This window comes from Anolis carolinensis, chromosome 3 (genome assembly GCF_035594765.1).
Source record: "Anolis carolinensis isolate JA03-04 chromosome 3, rAnoCar3.1.pri, whole genome shotgun sequence".
NCBI classification, from domain to species: domain Eukaryota; kingdom Metazoa; phylum Chordata; class Lepidosauria; order Squamata; family Dactyloidae; genus Anolis; species Anolis carolinensis.
This window is the reverse complement of record NC_085843.1, coordinates 67,151,464-67,170,831: the sequence shown is the minus strand read 5'-3', so window position 1 is coordinate 67,170,831 and position 19,368 is coordinate 67,151,464. Positions and strand designations below refer to the sequence as shown.

At 39.7% G+C, this 19,368-nt stretch overlaps 1 protein-coding gene across 6 annotated transcripts in view; it reads left to right on the top strand.

Annotated features, from left to right (window-relative positions):
* Window positions 1–15,372: 15,372 nt before the first annotated feature.
* tmprss15 (transmembrane serine protease 15) overlaps window positions 15,373–19,368 on the top strand; it is an 83,712-nt gene continuing 79,716 nt past the window's right edge. For 3 of the 6 annotated variants that reach the window (XM_062975013.1, XM_062975012.1, XM_008107648.3), the window contains exons 1-2: window positions 15,373–15,534; window positions 18,436–18,557. In XM_062975013.1, coding sequence (XP_062831083.1) covers window positions 15,474–15,534; window positions 18,436–18,557 — 183 coding nt within the window. In that variant the 5' untranslated portion in view covers window positions 15,373–15,473. Of the gene's footprint in view, window positions 15,535–18,435; window positions 18,558–19,368 lie in introns of those variants that run through there. The other 3 variants (XM_062975014.1, XM_062975015.1, XM_008107651.3) reach the window with 1 other exon arrangement.

Below are 19,368 nucleotides of genomic sequence, written 5' to 3'. Positions count from 1 at the left end.
CAGGTTTGCATTCTGGTGGTGATCCTGGATTAATCACTGACTCTGCAACTCCAGGTGTTGGGAGTGGTCAGGAGCACCTTTGCATGATTAAAACTCTTGCGTCAACTGTGCCCATACTTTGAGATGCCAGATCTGGCCATGGTAGTCCATGCTTTAGTTACTTCCCATCTGGACTACTGGAGCGCTCTCTATATGGGGGCTGCCTTTCAAGATAGTTTGAAAGCTACAATTAGTTCAGATTACTAACTGAGTGCTGCACTGTGAGAGGATGACTCCCATGTTGCGGCAGTTCCACTGGCTATCAATCTGCTTCCAGGCTAAGTACAAAGTGCTGGTCGTTACCTATAAAGTCCTAAAGGGATCAGGCCCAGACTATTTGAAAAACACACCTCTCTGCGTATAAACCAACCCAAGCACTGTGATCTGCTGAGGAGGCCCTTCTCTTGGTCCCACCCACATCTCAAGTGTGGCTGGTGGGAACAAGAGGGGATGCGTTCTCTGTGATCACTCCCCACCTCTGGGACTCCCTCCCAAAAGAACTGAAAACTATCCCTTCCCTCTTCTCCTTTAAGAAAAAAAACTGACTTGTGAACTCAAGCATATGGGGAGGAGAAAGATTAGCACTTTATTTAAATTTTGGCCTATCCCATGGTGGCTACCTTTGTTTGGATGACCTATTGCTAACTGTATAATAGATTTTTATTGTGTTAATTACTTTTGACTGTTACTAGAGTCATTAGAGACATGTGTTCCAATTATTTTATTCTGTATATTTAAATTTCTCACCTGTTATTTTGAGTTATTTTATAATTATATCTCGATGTATTTGATTGTTTATTATTTGATTTGTTTTTTGGTTATGTTTTTCAGGCATTGGATGTTTGACAATCTTTTGTTATTCACCACCCTGAGTCCCTTTTGGGGAGATAGGGTGATATAGAAATAGAGTTGTTGTTGCTGCTGCTGCTGCTGCTGCCAGTTTCCCATCTTTGTGAAGTCCTGAGACTGGTTAGGCTAGACAAGCAAAGAGCATCAGAAGGGGGAGTTTCAAATAAATTTGGGGCAAGAGAATGACTAAGGAGACAGTGAGGCTGGTGATCAATAATAATGGCAAAATGTTAACAAACTATAATATAACAAATTGTAGAAACCAAGGAAAGTGATTCTACAAGAGTTGCAGAATTACTTATCTTGGTTCCTACATATTAATTTTGCATGCCCCTGGGCTTCCTGCATTGTTCTTGGGATGCAAAGCTAGTTTCAGAAATTCTACATAGACTTAGGCTCCCTCTACACTGCCATGTAGGAGACACATTAGCCTGGGGCATCTAAATGCTAATGCAGTTTAGCCCAGAATTAAAATAATATCAGCAAAAATCTGAACCTTCCAGGAAGGTCTGGATCCTTGCAGGTATGAGCACTGTGGGGACTGCCTCTTGTGATCACTATGTGCGATCCCAGGGTCAGCCCCCATAGCCATTCTGCCTCCTTTGGCTCAACCAGCCCAAGACGTGGGATGACAGTGCCCCCTCCCTGCCCTGTCCCATATTTCAATTCAAAACATACCTTAAAAACTTCAGCACCTAGGCATGATGGTTCTCTGGAACATCTAATGCTTCAAAATGATGTTATGGAGCTTTAAAGGGGGGGGGGGTCCCTTCCAAAGCTTCTGGCATTATTTTGAAGAGGTGTTGGGAAGGGGAATTATGAGAACTCAAAGGCAGGGTTTTGGATGATAATGCTAGAAGGCATTTCTTTGGCTGAGTCTCCTAATGCAGAATGTTAGCTTTTATTAATCAGTAAGACAAAGGGCAAAGGTTGACCCTTATTGCTGTTTCACCTATTGACTGTAAGAAAATACTTCTTAAAATAAGCTTATCCTTGGGTTACCTCCGTTTGATAGCAGAATTAGAACTTTGCCCATCAATAAGTTGTTATGAACTCATTGTCTTCCCATTCAGAATGATATGTGCTACAATAGCAGCTGTTTGACCTTTCTGTTTTGTTTGTCTCTTCTGCTATTAGGCTTATCAGTAGAGATAAAAAACATTTTGTTCTCTCTGTGTCCCAATTTCCTTACCATTGGCAGAGAGGACTTTGCCTGCAATGGCAATAATGGAACAAATTTACACCACTCTAAATGCTCTTGCTGAAATGAACTCATAGGGGTAAAGTTTCATCAGAAATTGTGTTAAGAGCAGCAGAGATCTACAGAACTGAAATTCTGGTACTCAAATTCCTGAGCTTGTAATCCTTCAGACTAAAGCATTGTATTTTGCAGTTAGCAGATCTCAACATTCCAATAAAATAAATACATCTATAAAGCCTGAATTCAGCCCATCCTGTTCTGGAGGGTCTGACACAGAGTAGGTAAATTGTGTCTGTATTAACTAAAAAAATAACCTATTTAAAATTGTTGCAGATGCATTTTGTTACAGCAAGACATTTAGGTAATTACTAGGGCTATTAAAAATTATTGTTATTCCTCGTAAATCAGATTAAATTAGTTAAATTCATACTTATGGTGCAATATCTGACATGTGGGCGTGGCCTGTACCAGAAACTTAAGAATTGGAACTTACTCAATACTTTTTCATTTGAATTTTGTAAACTTTGGAAGCCTCACAAATTAAAATAATAATAATAATAATAATAATAATAATAATAATAATAATAATAATAATAATAACAACAACTTTATTCTTATAACCTGCCTCCATCTCTCTAAAGGGACTTGGGATGGCTTACATGGGGAACAAGCCCAGAAAACAAGTAAGTTTCATTTTCAGCATAAGGAAGCAAAGAAAAGCCAAAAAGGCTGCCATTCCTCTTTAAATTAATGGCCTCTCACCATTAGGAGAGGGAAGCAGCAGGGGAAGAGCAGAGTTCCCTGAGAAAGCACAGTATTCTGGGAAATGTAGTTTGGGAAGGCAAGGTGTTCTTTGCTGGAGAATTCAAAAGACCCTGCCCTAAACTACATTTCCCAGAATTCTGCTCAGCACCAGAAAGCCCCAATCAGGATAGAGAGAAATTTGTCCCTCCATAGCAGCAGCCAGTCAGAGTTCTAATAAATTGTTGAATCTGCCAAGAGGACTGACTGATACTTCTAGTAATTAAATCTCTGTGCTGTTCTGTGAAGAAATCCCTAAATGGAAGTTCTATTGGTTAATAATGGAGACATTCAATGAGATAGCTGTTGTTGTTTTTTTTTAAAGGTTGTGTCAAGATGTTATAAAATTCCCTAAAATCAGTAGATGCATGGATATTTCTGAAAGTTGGGGAAAATGTTCCTCTGTTATCTTGTATCAACAACAACAACAATAACAGCAAAACTTTATTTGTATACCACTCTGTCTCCCCAGAAGGGTCTAAGGGCGGTTTCCAATATAGGTAAAGCAATCAATACCAACACAGAAGAACATACATCACAACATAATAAAAACATAAACATAGTTACTATTAAAACACACACTCTCTTTTAAAATTGAACAATTAAAATGAGTTTCAGAACTATTCAATTGGGTGAATTCAGCTACCATTGTATATAAAATTAAAGAAGATAGCTTGTAGTTTTTGTTTTAAAAATGTTGTTTATAAAAAACTTTGGAAATTCCTCAAAAATTCATGGATAAGCAAAACATTCTGAAACTTGAAGAACTAACAGGGGCAAATATGTTACACCATTGTAGCAGGTTTCACTCCAATAGGTGTAAAAATGAGGGAGAAAGGAGCTTCTGAATTTTTCCCACTTGCACAATTACTAAAATTAAAAAATAACAAAATGAAATGCCGGTGCCCCCTAATTTTGTAATTAGTTTTGAATTTTTTAATTGATCACACAGTCCTAGCAGTTATAGTTTCAAACTAGTTACTGTACATTTTGAGTGATATGTTAACACAGTAAATAATGCCTTCCAGCACTCTAAGAAGCCACACATTTTCTTTTCTTTTTATTTGTATCGTGACTATTCAGAAACAAGAGCCAAATGCAGATGCATGGCATGCATATTTGTGTTGTTAAGAAACAAACAAAATCACCTACATTAACCAGACATGTAAAAATGTTTAATAGCAATGTGGTGTAAAAGCCACATTGTTACAGAATTGGCCCTCTTTTATAATATGAAATTTGAACAAGCAATTGTGTCAAGCTAGATTCGGGTCAAATCCCAGACATGCTTAGATTTTAAAATTATCAATTTCTCCAACATGTGCAAGCTTCCAAGTACTCATTCTCTGGCTAGTCTCTAAGTGTCAGCAGAAAGAAAAACGAAGAAACAAATTGTCTCCTCCCAGATTTTCATCTCAGATCCGTGTACATGGTTTATCTTCCCCACCCCACACTTCACAGCAGCTAGCACTGCAAAATGGATCAAATCATTTAACACACCTGCCAGAAAAAAGCTGAGTCTGACTTCATCTTGCTAACAGAAGGCAATCCTGTACATGAAATCATTCTCACACAGGTAGATTAACAAATGTCATGGTTCTTTCTTATAGGTTTGGAATTAAAAGGATACTTCTTGTGTATCTCCTTTGCCTTGTGCAGTCATCATTAAAAGAAAAGCATTAAAACATTTAAATGAGATTGCAAATCTCGCAGGAGTTGCAGGATGTTGCAGACCAGATAAAAACTTCACTCTGACATGAATCTGCAGGGATTACTTACTCAGAAATGTAGAACATTGTTTAGAAAAGAATTTGGTATAAATCCAAAGCAATATGGCATCAGAAAGCTTGTAAAAACAAAACAATTTACTTAAATAGAAATCAAAATGAAAGAACACGTCTATCTGGGGGACACCAATGGCATCTACACTGTATAATTAATGCATTTTGGCATAACATGGTCAGTTTCCACTTGTCTCTCAAAACCAATGAGCTGCATATGCTTTTCTGATGGGATCCCATAGGTTACCCATGAAATAGTATGTGTGTCATATGATGGAGCCCATGGAATCTTGTGAGAAAACTGTCTAGAGGGTTCCAAATTGTGTGCAATGAGGTCTTTTTGTAGTCAAATCTAAGACTATGACCATGGATAATGTGGTTCGTTCCCGGCAAGCTCAGACTAACACAAAATGGGCCAGGACAGAGAGAAAACTCACCAGAGTGAAGATAAGCCACAGAAGTTTATTCAATCCAGCTAGAAGGGAAACAAGTACAAGCAAATATTTTTTATACATGTCAGCCATTCAAAATTCCCACTTCCTCCCTGATTATCCAAGAGAGGAGGCAGTCTGGATTCATGCCCTGATTGGCTGAGGGTGCTGCTGAGGGCACTGGCTTCAGATGGGGATTCTCTTTCACGGGGAAAAAGCAGCCCGGAATTTGCTGGCTGGGATCCAATCAGCTACCGGGACATCCTCTAAAATGTAATGTCTTTTGTGGATACAATGGTCAAAAGGATTATAATGAGTTTTTGATTGACTCAACAGTCCAGTTCCAAACTATAACAAAGGTGTGAGTTCTGGGAGACAAAAGCTGATGATCCTGGAAGTCAAGGGTGGGGCTTGTAATAAAAAAGGTTAAACAAATGTACATTTTCTGAGCTTCTGTTTCCATGGGTAGCAATCTCTCAGCCCAAACTGACCACTTGGTTAAACAAATATTTGCAGGTTTATCTGGGATGACATGGAAGTTGTCTTTTTCTGTATATATACACACAATGGATTATGATGATTACCCTGGCTGGGAACAGCCAGAGGGATTTGCCCAATCCTTCTTGCCCAAGAAATGATTCAGTTAAAAAAAGGTGATGTTCTTCTGGGCTACGTCTTGTTACATTTTATATGAAGAAATTGATACTGTATATATATAAATGGATACAAATCAGACAGAAGGTTAAAAGGAAGAGATACATTTATTAAAGGGTTGAAACAATAAAGTCTTTGGGGGTTTGACATTGCCTGTGGTTGCTACTGATATACTGGAAGTCTCAAAAAGATTTAAAAAGAGAATTTAAATATATATTTTTTTATTCTTGTGCCCTTGGGAGAATCATAAATTTTTGAAGGGGGGTATCATGTTTGATAAGTGCCAGAGCTCACTACTATGGAAACATGGGTGTTGTAATTTGATGGCCCCAGTATTCTTTGGCAGAGAAAGCTAAAAGACTTTATAAAACTACAATCTCCATGATTCCATCACATTGAGTAGTAGCACTTAAAGCAGTGTCAAACTGCATTCATTTCACATTGTACGTGCATCCACCATTGTATTACAGCTGATGGGGAACTTGGTTCTCCCCTTTTGCAATGCTATCATGTTTTAACCATATTGCTGGATCACGAATTAGAAGTGGTTTTCAGTTAGAATGAAAAAAGTGAGTTAAAAACTGTGTTTCGGTGAAGCCTGAACTCATCAGAGGTTTATCAGTTAAGGAAAATTGTGGACAAGCTTCCTTGAAATAAAGTTTGTTGGAATCATGCAGCAGATGGGGAGTCATTCACTTTATTACAGAGTTCCATTTTATTAATGGTACCTCCTCCAAAAGAGGAATTGGAATAAGGTGTCACTATTAATCTCTGGAATATTAAGGCTGGAATCCTATATGGCACAGTGCAATGAAAAGATTTTTACCTGCTTATGAAAAGAGAAAAGAAAGGGAGGCAGCTTCATGTCTCATGGTAAGGAATTCTACCAGAGAAATTACAGAATTCAAATGAATTAGAATCTTTTAAAAGTCAGCGTGGTTTGATATCTGAACATTGGAGTAAGACACAACAAGGCCAATGTTTATATCTCTGCTCAGCCATGGAAATTCATTGGGTGATCCTTGGGCAAATCACATTCTTTCAGTCTCAGAGGAAGGCAAAGGCAAACACCAAAATGTTTTGATCTGGCTCTGGTAAATAGGGCAACTGGGCCTATACAAAGAGATTCTCACTATTCCCAATAGTTTAAAATTTTGATTTGGTCTCCTGTCAATGCAAAGATAAATTGACATTCAACTTCTGGTATTACTAAGCTACTAGAACCCTAGAAGCTTTAAGTAGCCATGTGCAATATCAATTCAATTACATTACTGAGAGATAAATGGGATAATAATCATGACACAAAGTTCACAATTAACATTTATAACCATGGGTGTTTCCTACCAACCTGTTATCTTTAAAAATATTATCTTTTCAAATAGAATTATAGTTTCCTACTATGAATATATTCTTTCAGTCGTATCATTGCACCAGATGGCACCGAAAATGGGGTTGAAATGACTAAGCATAATGAAGATTAAAGTCATAATTATTTCCCAGTTCTCTTCAGTATATAAATATCTGTTCAAGCTGATCATTGTTCTTGACATTCTTCTATGCATCTACTAGCAATTCTAAATTAGAAATGAATATGAAAAAATCATCAAAGAAAAAACACATTCCTCTTAATTACTATGAAATTTTATTTGCTGTTCTGTTTACAGTGTTGATGTGTGTTTGCATTGGATTATTAATACTTTTGTGGCACTTAAGCAAGACAGCCGAACAAGGTAAGCAGATAATATTTGACTTTCCACTTGAGCTTTATGGTAAATCTGAAGCCAGCTGTTCATGTTGCTGTAATTATTTGTCATGTTTGATGCTAAGCTGATGTACTGCTGCTTTGAAAAAGAATAATTACACATGCAAATTAGCCAAACAGAAGCCCCAGAATTCACCCTTGGACCATAATTTAAATGGTAAAACATGTGCTTTCCAAGTTAATGACAGCATGGAATTGGGTGACTTTAAACTGCTATGGAAGTATATTTTCTTCTTGTGCTTTTGTATCAGTTCCTCTCATTTCCAAGTTTGTGAATTAATTGTATGTACTATAAGGCATCCCCTGAAATCACTGGAATTTTATAGCTGTGGAGTAAAAAAAAACAGATGTAAGTTAACTCTCTGGTTGCAACATTCTGCAAAGTGCACTGTGTTTCCATAACTGTGCAACCTGCCTGGTTGAGGAAATGGCCACACATTACATTGGAGCTCATGTTAAATTTTCCATAGATTCTATTGTTCTATGTGGTATTAAAACATGACCTAATTGCTATCTATGCTAACTACAGTAGAGTCTCACTTATCCAACACTCGCTTATCCAACGTTCTGGATTATCCAACGCATTTTTGTAGTCAATGTTTACAATACATCGTGATATTTTGGTGCTAAATTCGTAAATACAGTAATTACTACATAGCATTACTGCGATTGAACTACTTTTTCTGTCAAATTTGTTGTGTAACATGATGTTTTGATGCTTAATTTTTAAAATCATGACCTAATTTGATGTTTAATAGGCTTTTCCTTAATCCCTCCTTATTATCCAACATATTCGCTTATCCAACATTTTGCTGGCCCGTTTATGTTGGATAAGTGAGACTCTACTGTATCAATATGTTGTGAGTCCCCATGTTCTAGCTGTCTTGCTTTGGAAACATGGAACAGAGTAAAGATCCAATGCACATATATTTGGGTAGACAACAGTCAGAGGTTAGGAGCTGCATTGGCCATTAGAGCCCCCACCCACATTCTTTCCCCTATTTTATTACATTTTGTCTAAGAGCTAATACATTTCTTCATGGTTTGGGATCTCTCTGTAACATTTTCCTCTTTTCCCTACATTCTCCTCCCGCAGGTGACCAGAATTGATTTCTAGACAACTTCATCTTGGAAAAAAAGATCTTTCCCAGTCTTAAAATGACTCAGGGCATTTCCAACCAGAGTCATTTCCTGGGGGGAGGGGATGGCTACATGCCATCCCAATAAAAATCAGTATGGCATGAAGCCACCCCAATGCTCCCCAATTTTCCCCTAATAGTTAATTAAAAGATACCTCACTGCCATAAAGTTTTCCTCACATCCTCCTGGCATGAGGAAATGATGCCTGAGGAGACGGGAGGGGTGTGGAGGAAAACCCAAATCTAGTGGGGTATCTAACTAATTGGGGAAAAACCAAAGAAACCTTGGTTTGTTCCAAATTGATTCATTTTTACCAGAGGCATTGTTTGGATGCTTCCAGTAAAAACCAAGACAGGTCCCGGTTTTTGGGCATATCTGATTGGGCCCTCAGAGATACAAAAACATGGAGTTTCTTTCTGCGCCTTCTGGGGGAATTTGGATTTTTTGTTTATTTGTCTTTGTTTAGAGAGACAACTCTTGTAATATATGTTTTACGGAAGACATTGTCAGTTCCTGCTGGGTTTTTTTCAGAAGTAGATAAAATTTAATTTCAGGCTTGATTACATTTGAATGGTGTTTAGGGATTACAAGCAACTGATCCAAATTTATTTTATAAAATTACTATTCTGCAGTGGCAACATTAATGTAAGCAGTTATTCCATATACACAATAAAACAATATATGAATTATGATAGAAAAGGTCAGGTGTCTGTGTTTTGAAACAAAGCAGTCTTTTTTCAAAGCTGCACATCAGGAAACAGTGTCTGTTTCATGTCCAAAGAAAACAGCACTAATCCTTCGTTCTTTAGAAATGATTCCATGTCCTAGTACGATTTCTTGCATGTGATAAAACTTGTTTTCTAGTTGTTGTTCTTTTCTGGTTGATGTTTCAGCAATATGATACCAGACCTTTGACAACAGATAATTTTATTAACAACTAGTAATTTATATGACCAATCATGACTGACTTTGATCTAAATAAGCAGCTATCACTGCCTTGCTTCCCATGCTTTTACACAACTTGAAATTGTCAGCATTTGATGATGGCAGAACAAACCTCTTTGCAGCACTATGACTTCACTTTAATTGTAATAATAATAATAATAATAATAATAATAATAATAATAATAATAATAATAATAATATACTTTTATTTCTTACCAGCCTCTCTGCAAACAAATACTATAAAAGTTCTACAACTACACATATTAAAATACAGGTCCATAAAAGATGCATATCATTTCTATAAAATACACATTAATCACACAGGACAGAGACCAACACACAAGATATGAGGGTTTTTTTATACTGTTTTTATACTATTTTTACACTGTGAATTGCTTTTATGTAATTTTACTTTAACTGTGTTGTTAGGCTTTGCCCCATGTGAGCCGCCCCGAGTCCCCTTGGGGAGATGATGGTGGGATATAAAAATAAAGTTGTTATTATTATTATTATTATTATCAACACAACGACGTTGTATGGCACAGCAAACAAGATAGATATGCTGGATTTCGTTTCGCAAAACCACAAGTCAAACACTTCCCAAGTGTCTAGGACTGTGTGATGTATTTTCTGATGATGTGTGCAGATCCCAGTAGGGTGGCCTTTTGCAGTTGGCAGATGGTGATTTTGTCAATGTCTATTGTTTCCAAATGCCGGCTGAGATCTTTTGGCACAGCACCCAGTGTGCCCATCACCACCGGGACCACCTGTACTGGTTTCTGCCAGAGTCTTTGAAGTTCAATCTTGAGGTCCTGATAGCGGCTGAGTTTTTCCTGTTGTTTTTCATCTATGCGACTGTCACCTGGGATGGCAACATCAATGATCCAAACCTTGTTCTTTCCCACAACTGTGATGTCTGGTGTGTTGTGTTCCAGAACTTTGTCAGTCTGGATTCGGAAGTCCCACAGTATCTTTGCATGTTCATTTTCCAATACTTTTGCAGGTTTGTGATCCCACCAGTTCTTTGCTGCTGGGAGGTGGTACTTGAGGCATAAGTTCCAATGAATCATTTGGGCCACATAGTTGTGCCTCTGTTTGTAGTCTGTCTGTGCGATTTTCTTACAGCAGCTGAGGATATGATCAATGGTTTCGTCGGTTTCCTTGCACAGTCTGCATTTTGGGTCATCAGCTGATTTTTCAATCTTGGCCTTAATTGCATTTGTTCTGATGGCTTGCTCCTGGGCTGCAAGGATCAGGCCTTCTGTCTCCTTCTTCAGGGTCCCATTCGTGAGCCAGAGCCAGGTCTTCTCCTTATCAGCTTTTCCTTCAATTTTGTCAAGGAACTTTCCATGCAGTGTTTTGTTGTGCCAGCTGTCAGCTCTAGTTTGTAGTGCGGTTTTCTTGTACTGGTTTTTTGTCTGCTGTGTTTTGAGGAGTTTCTGATTTTTGACTTCAATCAAAGCAGGTTCTTCACTTTGCTTGACATATTCTGCCAGGGCATGTTCTTCTTCTTTGACTGCTTGCTTTACTTGTAAGAGTCCTCTGCCCCCTGATCTTCTAGGCAGATATAGCCGGTCAACATCACTGCGAGGGTGCAGTGAATGATGAATGGTCATGAGTTTTCTTGTTTTTCTGTCCAAATTGTCCAGTTCCACCTGTGTCCAATTTATAATGCCAGCAGTATATCTTATGACAGGTATGGCCCAGGTGTTTATGGCCTTGATGGTGTTGCCTCCATTGAGCTTGCTTTTGAGAATTTTTCTGACCCTTTGTGTGTATTCTTTGCTGACCACAGTTTTCACATGTTCATGCTTGATGTTGTCCAGCTGTAGTATGCCCAGATATTTATAGGCCTCTGGCTGGTGACACTTTATTGTTTGGCCATTGGGCATATTTATGCCCTCACTTTCAATGATTTTTCCCTTCTTCAATGCCACTGTCGAACATTTGTCCAAACCAAACTCCATGTTGATATCAGTGCTAAAAATTCGGACAGTGTTGGTCAGAGACTGGATTTCAGTTTCCGTTTTCCCATATAGCTTCAGGTCATCCATGTACATCAAATGTGAAATTTTGTGAGAATTCTTAGATATTTGATAGCCGAGATTTGTTTTTTGTAAGATTGTTGACAGAGGGATCATGGCAATAATGAAAAGCAGAGGGGACAATGAATCTCCCTGGAAAATTCCTCTCCTGATGTTGACAAGTCCATAGCTTTCATTTCCAACAAACAGTTCAGTTTTCCAGTGCTCCATCATGTTTTCAATGAAGGTGCCAACTGTTTTACAAATCCCGATGGCGTCCAGGCACTTGATGATCCAGCTGTGTGGGAGTGAGTCAAAGGCCTTTTTGTAGTCAATCCACGTCATGTGAAGATTAGCTTTTCGGCTCTTACAGTTCTCCAGAATCATTTTGTCAATCAATAACTGGTCTTTTGTGCCCCTGCTTTTCCGTTTGTTGCCTTTCTGTTCATCTGGCAAGATGTTTTTTTCTTCAAGATAGTCTTGAATTCTGTCAGCTATGATGCCAGTCAGTAGTTTAAACATAGTGGGCAGACACGTTATTGGCCTGTAGTTTCCTGGTGCTGCTCCTTTTGCTGGATCCTTTTGTATCAGGTATGTTCTTCCAGTTGTTAGCCATTCACTGATACTTCCTTTCTGCAGCATTTCATTGAATTGTTGGGCCATTTTTCCATGTAAACTAATCAGATGTTTGAGCCAAAATCCATGAAGTTGATTACTACCAGGCGATGTCCAGTTCTTGACTTTTTGCACTCGTTTGCTGATCATTTCAGTTGTTATTTCCATCAGTTCCATTTTGTTCTGTGAGAATTTTCCTTCAAACTCCTTTATCCACCCAGCGTTTTTGTTGTAGTTTTTATTATTTTCCCAAAGTTCTTTCCAGAACTTTGTTGTTGCAGTTTTCTCTGGCTTTATGGTTACTGTGTCTGTTGTTTGGTTCAGACTCTGGTAGAACCGTCTTTGGTCTGATTGAAACAGTTGATTTTGTCTGTACTGGATGATTCTGGCTTCATACCTTTCAATTTTTCTGGCTGTTGCTGTAATTTGTTCTTTCACGATTTCCAAAGCTTCTTCAATTTTTCTGGTGTTCAGCCAGTACTTTCGGATCAGGTATTGCTTGATTTTGTCATTCTTCAGTTTCCTCTCTTTCATATTTTTCAGGTTACTTGCATCTGATCTAAGTTTCTTGATTTTCAACTCTAGCCTGACCTTCCACTTTGGTTTTCCAGTCGATTTTCTTTGGGGCTGCCTTGGTTGTAGGAGCCCAAGTTCTTCTGTTACTATCACTGCTGCACTGTAGGCAAACTGGTTTGTTTGTTCAATTGATGTTATTTGGACAGTGGAGAGTGCTGCATTCACATCTTTCATGAGAGGCGCCAGGTGTCTCTTGGGCACGGTTTTTAGAGTTGGGAGCCGCTGTCTTATTGCATTTGCTGCAGCATGAGCCATGATCTTATCCTTGAGCTCTTGTTGTCTTGCTGTCAAGGTTCCTGGTGGTTCAACAGATGTTTCAAGTGCTGGTTCCTTAAATTCTTGCAAAAGCGCCACACTTTCTTCTGGTTCAATCTGTTCCACCATTCCAAGTGTTGCTGGAGTCTCTGCTGCTGTCTGTGCTGTGGTCTGATGGTAATCTACTTTGCAAATTTTCTGGATTTCTTCGAGTTCAACTTCACTGAACACTTTGTTTCTGATTATGAATCTTCGTTGGTCAGCCAGTCGGGGTTCTGTTATCTGTGAGTCAGGGTACTCTTGTTTCCATAGCTGATGCATCCTTTTTTGGTAGCCACGCCTTTGAGGTTCAGATTTGTAGTAGCATTTCATAATTGTGCGGTTTTCTGGCATTGTATATTTTTGCCGCTTCTGTGACTGTTCATTTGGGTTTTGATGATTCCGTAGCCCACTTGTTGATGGATGTCCAGAATCAGCAGCATCCACCGCGGTCCTTTTTATCCTGGGCGACGACCGAGCCAGTATAGACTTCATTTGGGTTTGATTCTCCATAATGCTAATGGGTTAGGTGCTCTTGGTTGTGCTCCTCAGCTGAGGCCTCTCTGGCTTGGTTGGACCTGCCGGTAGTTACACTACCGCCAGCACAGCCCTCAGTCATCATTGGAGCAGCTAAGCCCCCCCACCACGTCAAGGTGGCACCTGCGGGGGGGATTATTATTATTATTATTATTATTAGTTTAAAATTCATGCTTTCAACTGGCTGGGTGGGTTTGCTGGAAGAGACAGGTTTTTAGATAGTTTTAAAATTCTGACAGCTAATCTAGCTGTCAAAGCTATTCCGGCAGGTTGTTTCACAGTCTTGGGATGGGCGATGAAAAGTTCCTCAGGGTGACAGTAGCCAGTTGAGTTCTGGCAAGTTGAAGTAGCCTCCCCACAAAGGGCCTAAGTATGCGGGATAGATTGTAGGGGAGAAGGTGATCCTGTGGGTAACCTGGACCCAAACCATGTAGAGCCTTAACATATGAAGTTTAGGAATGAGTATATAGAATTGTCAGCTAAAAAGCTTTAATATCTCACTCTGGGGTTCCATAGGATGCAGCGATGAGTCAAAGTGAAATCGTCATTTTGTAATTGTCCAATATGAAGGAGACTATGGGGTACATCTACACTATAGAATGCCATGGCTCAAAGCTTTGGAATCCTGGAAGCTATAGTTGATTAATCTTCTTTACCCTTTGGCTTAAGACCTCATAAAACTACAACTCTAATGATTCCATTGCATTGAGCCATGATAGTTAAGGTGGTGTCAAACTGCATTAATTCCACAGTATAGATCAGTGGTTCCCAAACTTATTTGGCCTACCACCCCCTTTCCAGAAAAAACATTACTCAGCGCCCCGTGTAAAAGGGGTGTGGCTTAGGGGGTGGGCATGGCTCCTGCTCAAGAGGGCAGGGCTGACCCTCTCCCCTAGTCCAAGATGCAGGGCTGGGAGGGGGGAGGTGTGTGATATATATATATATATATATATATATATATATATCTCACTTATGGTCCCTGCATATGTGTTTGTGTGTGTGTGCATGTGTGTGTGTGTGTGTGTGTATGTGTGTGTGTGTGTGTGTGTATATATATATATATATATATATATATATATATATATATTATATATATACATAGGCAAACACACTATGTGGAGAATATGTGGCCACAGAGGAGGAACCTTCCCAGGAGCAAGACCTAATAATAATAATAATAATAATAATAATAATAATAATAATAAATCATCCCAACAAAGGATTCCCCCAGGCAGGAAGCAGTCAAGCTTTGAAGTTGAAAGGCTATTCAATGCTAATCAACCTTGAATCTATATGACCAACAGAAAATACTGGAAGGGTTGGGGGGTTGCCCTTGATTTTGGGTAGTGGCAGTTCACCTACATCGAGAGAGCACTGTGAACCCAAATAATGATGGATATGAACCAAACTTGCCATACAGACCCAACTTGGACAACTTTGAACAGTTGGGGCGGGGGTTGGGGATGATTGAGCTATGATTCTGGGAGCTGTAGTTCACCCACATCCTTATGCATTTTCTAATGGGAGCATTCATAAAAAAGAGAAATCTGGTTTTTCTAATAAATAGTGTTTGTTGGAAATGACAACCTTGATGTTACTTGGGCCCCTTCCACACAGCTGAATAAAATCCCAGATTATCTGCTTCAAACCCAGACCAGGCCCGTTGCGGGCTCCAGTCCCCCCTCCTCCCTCCTTCCCTCCTTGGCCTTGCTCCTCCTCCTCCTCCGTCTTGGCCTGGGGCCCTCCACCACCCCCTTCTTCCTGAGGCCGAGGAGGCCGAGGCGTCTTCTTCCTTCCCTCCGACAGTGACTCAGCCACAGCAGCATGCACCTCAGGAGCAGGGAGAAGCGGGCAGCGGAGGACCCCCAGCCTGGCCAGGATGGAGGTAATGAAGAAGATGCCTTGGCCTCATCCGAGGCATGGAGGGCCCTCACTTGCGCTCTCTCTCCTTCGCCACGCCAGGCCCCGGGGCTGCCAAGACCTGGCTTGGCGAAGGAGCCCAGGCATGGAAGCAGCGGCGGTGCAGGGCTTCTTCACACCTTCCCTGCCTTCCTGGCTTCGGAGGGGCGCTGGGAGCCTCCCAGCATCTCTCCAAAGCTAGGAAGGGGTGGAAAGTGCGAAGAAGCCCCGTGCTGCCGCCTCTTCTCCTCCTCCGCCTGGCGGGCTGTGCGGGGCCCCTGCCTGTGGCGCCTGCCAGGACACAGGGGGAGGGGCTATAGGAGGGGGCGAGGCCTCTTCCCAAGTGCCTGACCGCCCCCCTGGATCGCTCCAGCGCCCACCGGGGGACGCTAGCACCCACTTTGGGAATCACTGGTATAGATGCATCCTCTGAAGATTTACAAGCAGTTGCTTTGCAAGAGAGGTATATAATTGATGGATTGTAGAATTAATGCAACTTTAACTTCCATGACTCAATGCTATGGAATCATAGGAGTTGATGTTTTATGAGGCTTTTAGCATTTTTTTTACCAAAGGGTGCTGATGCCTCACAAAACTACAAATCCCAGAATTCCCTAGCATTGAACCATGGCAGTTAAAGTAGCGTCAAACTAGATTTATTCTACAGTGTAGATGCATACTAAAAACAGGCTAGGAAACCAGTTGCCTGGGAAAGGGAGGCCCTGGGGAATAAAAGCCACAACAGTAACCAAGGAAAGGAGTGAGATAGATCAGATACCAAATCATGAAGAAACACAGGAGCACCTAGACACCTTTGAATCTACCAAGAAGTATGAGGTAGCTTGTAGACACAGAAGACCATTATGAGAGAAGTGAGAGAAGAACAGAGGCAAAGGTCAAGAAATGGGTAGTCTGCACAAGAGTTCCTTCAATATACACCAGGGGTCCCCAAACTTTTTAAACAGGCAGCCAGTTCACGGTCCCTCAGACCGTTGGGAGGGCCAGACTATAGTTTTTTTAAAAAAACTATGAACAAATTCCCATGCACACTGCACATATCTTATTTTAAAGTAAAAAAAACAAAATGGGAACAAATACAGTCTCAATGTTAATAATAATCATAATAAAAATAATAAAGAGAGTTGGAAGAGACCCCTTGGGCCATTTAGTCCAACCCCCTTCTACCTTTGTGCACCAAAAGCACAAGCATAGCACCCCTGACAGATGGCCACCTAGCCTCAATGTTGTTAATAATAATAATAATAATAATAATAATAATAATAATAATAATAATAATGATAATAATAATAGTAATAACAACTTCCCAAGTGTTTATCACCAAAAATACATCACACAGTTGTAAACGCTTGGGAAGTGTTCGACTTGTGATTTTGTGATACGAAATCCAGCATATCTATCTTGTTTGCTGTGTCAGACTATGTTGTTGTGTCAATAATAATAATAATAATAATAATAATAAATCACACAGTCCTAAATGCTTGGGAAGTGTTCGACTTGTGATTTTGTGATACGAAATCCAGCATATACATCTCATTTGTTGTGTTATACTGTGTCCTTCTGTCAATAATAATAATAATAATAATAATAATAATAATAATAATAAAGAGGGTTGGAAGAGATTCCTTAGGCCATTTAGTCCAACCCCCTTCTGCCTTTGTGCATCAAAAGCACTAGCAAAGCACCCCTTAATAATTAATAATTAATTAAATAATAATTAGAATACCATTATAAACAAGCAAAGTTTTGGAAGGCATGCACCAGGTGAGGGAGGAGGTGGGAAAGGCATGTGGAGGAGGGGGGCCGGATAAATGGCTTTGATAGGCCATATGTGACCCCCGGGCCTTAGTTTGGGGACCCCTGATATACACCTTCTCTTCCAGTTATCTTGGGTAAGATCATACCCAAGAGTTCAGGACTGACCAGGGAGAAGTTCCAAGGCTTGACTCAACATATCTATGAAGTGGGGCTTTGCTAAGGTCAAATCCAGAAGGATCATACTGTATCCTGATTCTGCATGAGTTCCTTCCCCTTAGAGCCTAATCATGAAGGGTCTCAGGCTCCATCTACGCTGTCATACACTGTGAAGACTTCTGTAATGCAGTTTAATACAGTTAAACTGCATTATAGGAGTCTACACTGACCATATAATGCAGTATCAAAGAGACTTATATGGCAGTGTAGATGGGGTACTAGTGTAGCTTTGGATCTAATCCAGTACCACTTACCCCCTTTGAGAAATCAGTCCTGGAGGGTCTTGTGGGTGCAGTATACCTCCCCATAAATATAAATGTGAAAAATTTCCTGTGCTTGATCACAAACAAGCAATTATTAGGAAGACTTGATCCAGTTACTCATCCAAAGGCCTACATTTCAAACCTCACAGAGGAAAAGGCATAGCAAGGTGTGCATAAATAAATTTGGCATGGTTCATGGGGTCTTTCTAATTGGTGATGGACTCATAAAGTTGCAGAATGGCTCTATCTGTGGAAAGGGAACACATACCACAGTCATCTAGTTGTCAACTGAAACTAAGTTTTATAGATACTTTGATTTGTTTTTTAATGTGATTCTTGTAAGCTGCTATCTCAAATTACAAAAAATAAATTATCAGCATAATATAATGAAGTACAGCCTTATTGTGTGTAATAACTAATAAGTTAGTTATATGTAATTATTTTTGTTATTACTTACTGTCAATTCTAGTATTGAAATGAGATATATGCTTCAAAGCCATGAAAAAACTGGAAAATCGTAACAAGGAAGAGATGGAAATATATATCATTCCCTCCTTCTTCATTAATGGATTCATTTTCAAATCTTGTAAAAGTGCAAAGAGCCAAATGTTAGCATATATTTCCTTTATCAGGTGGGAACAGTTGTACTGCCCAGGGAACATTCACAATACTGTCAGGAGCATCTTTCAGCCCTTATTTGCAAGAGAAATCATCAACAGCCTTCAAAGCTCTTGCCTTTGATGTTCAGCAAATGGTAAGAATCAAACAGGAAATGTTTATCAAATTAATTTTGAATGACATTTGCTAGCTTCTCATGTTTTTATTTAATTTAACATCTATTGAAGTCATGTACACACGTTTGCATAGAATATGACACATTTGTGCCGCCCAATTGCCTATACTTTATGTGTGATGAAACTTTCTGTGTGAGAAGGTGTGTGTGTGTGTGTATTAAATTTTAAAATAGCAGTTGTGTAGTCATGATCAGATTTATAGCTCACTGTGCAAGAGACAGGGATGTAGGGTGGCAAAATTAAGTCATTAGTCCCCAAATAAAATTTCCATTCGTTCCGCTTGAGATTTCTAACATTGCAAGGAAGGAGACATGAAATTCATTCATATTGTTATTAAAACTCTGAGACCTTAAGGAGGACTACAAAACCTGCAGCCATGAAAAGGTCTCGCTAGCCAAGTCCAAGGTGACCTTTCACCCAGAAACCTAATTTGAGCTAACCTCCACCAATGAATTTTAGTCTGGACATACAAGGTTCACAAACATTCACCAGGGGATGAACATAGAAAAATCCCATTGCCTCTTCAGGTAGAAGAGATGATCTCTAACAATGCTTCTACACACCTAGCATTGGAGCCAAACAAAATATCACAGAAGTTGCCCAATGGCCTTCTTTGTCCTCCTCCTGGGAACCCATTCATAGAATCATAGAATAATAGAATAGGAGGAAACCACATGGGCCACTTAGCCCAACCCCCTGCCATGCAGAAAAAGCACAAAGTATCCCTGACAGAATGCTATCCAGCCTCTTTTTAAAATTTCCAAGGAAGGA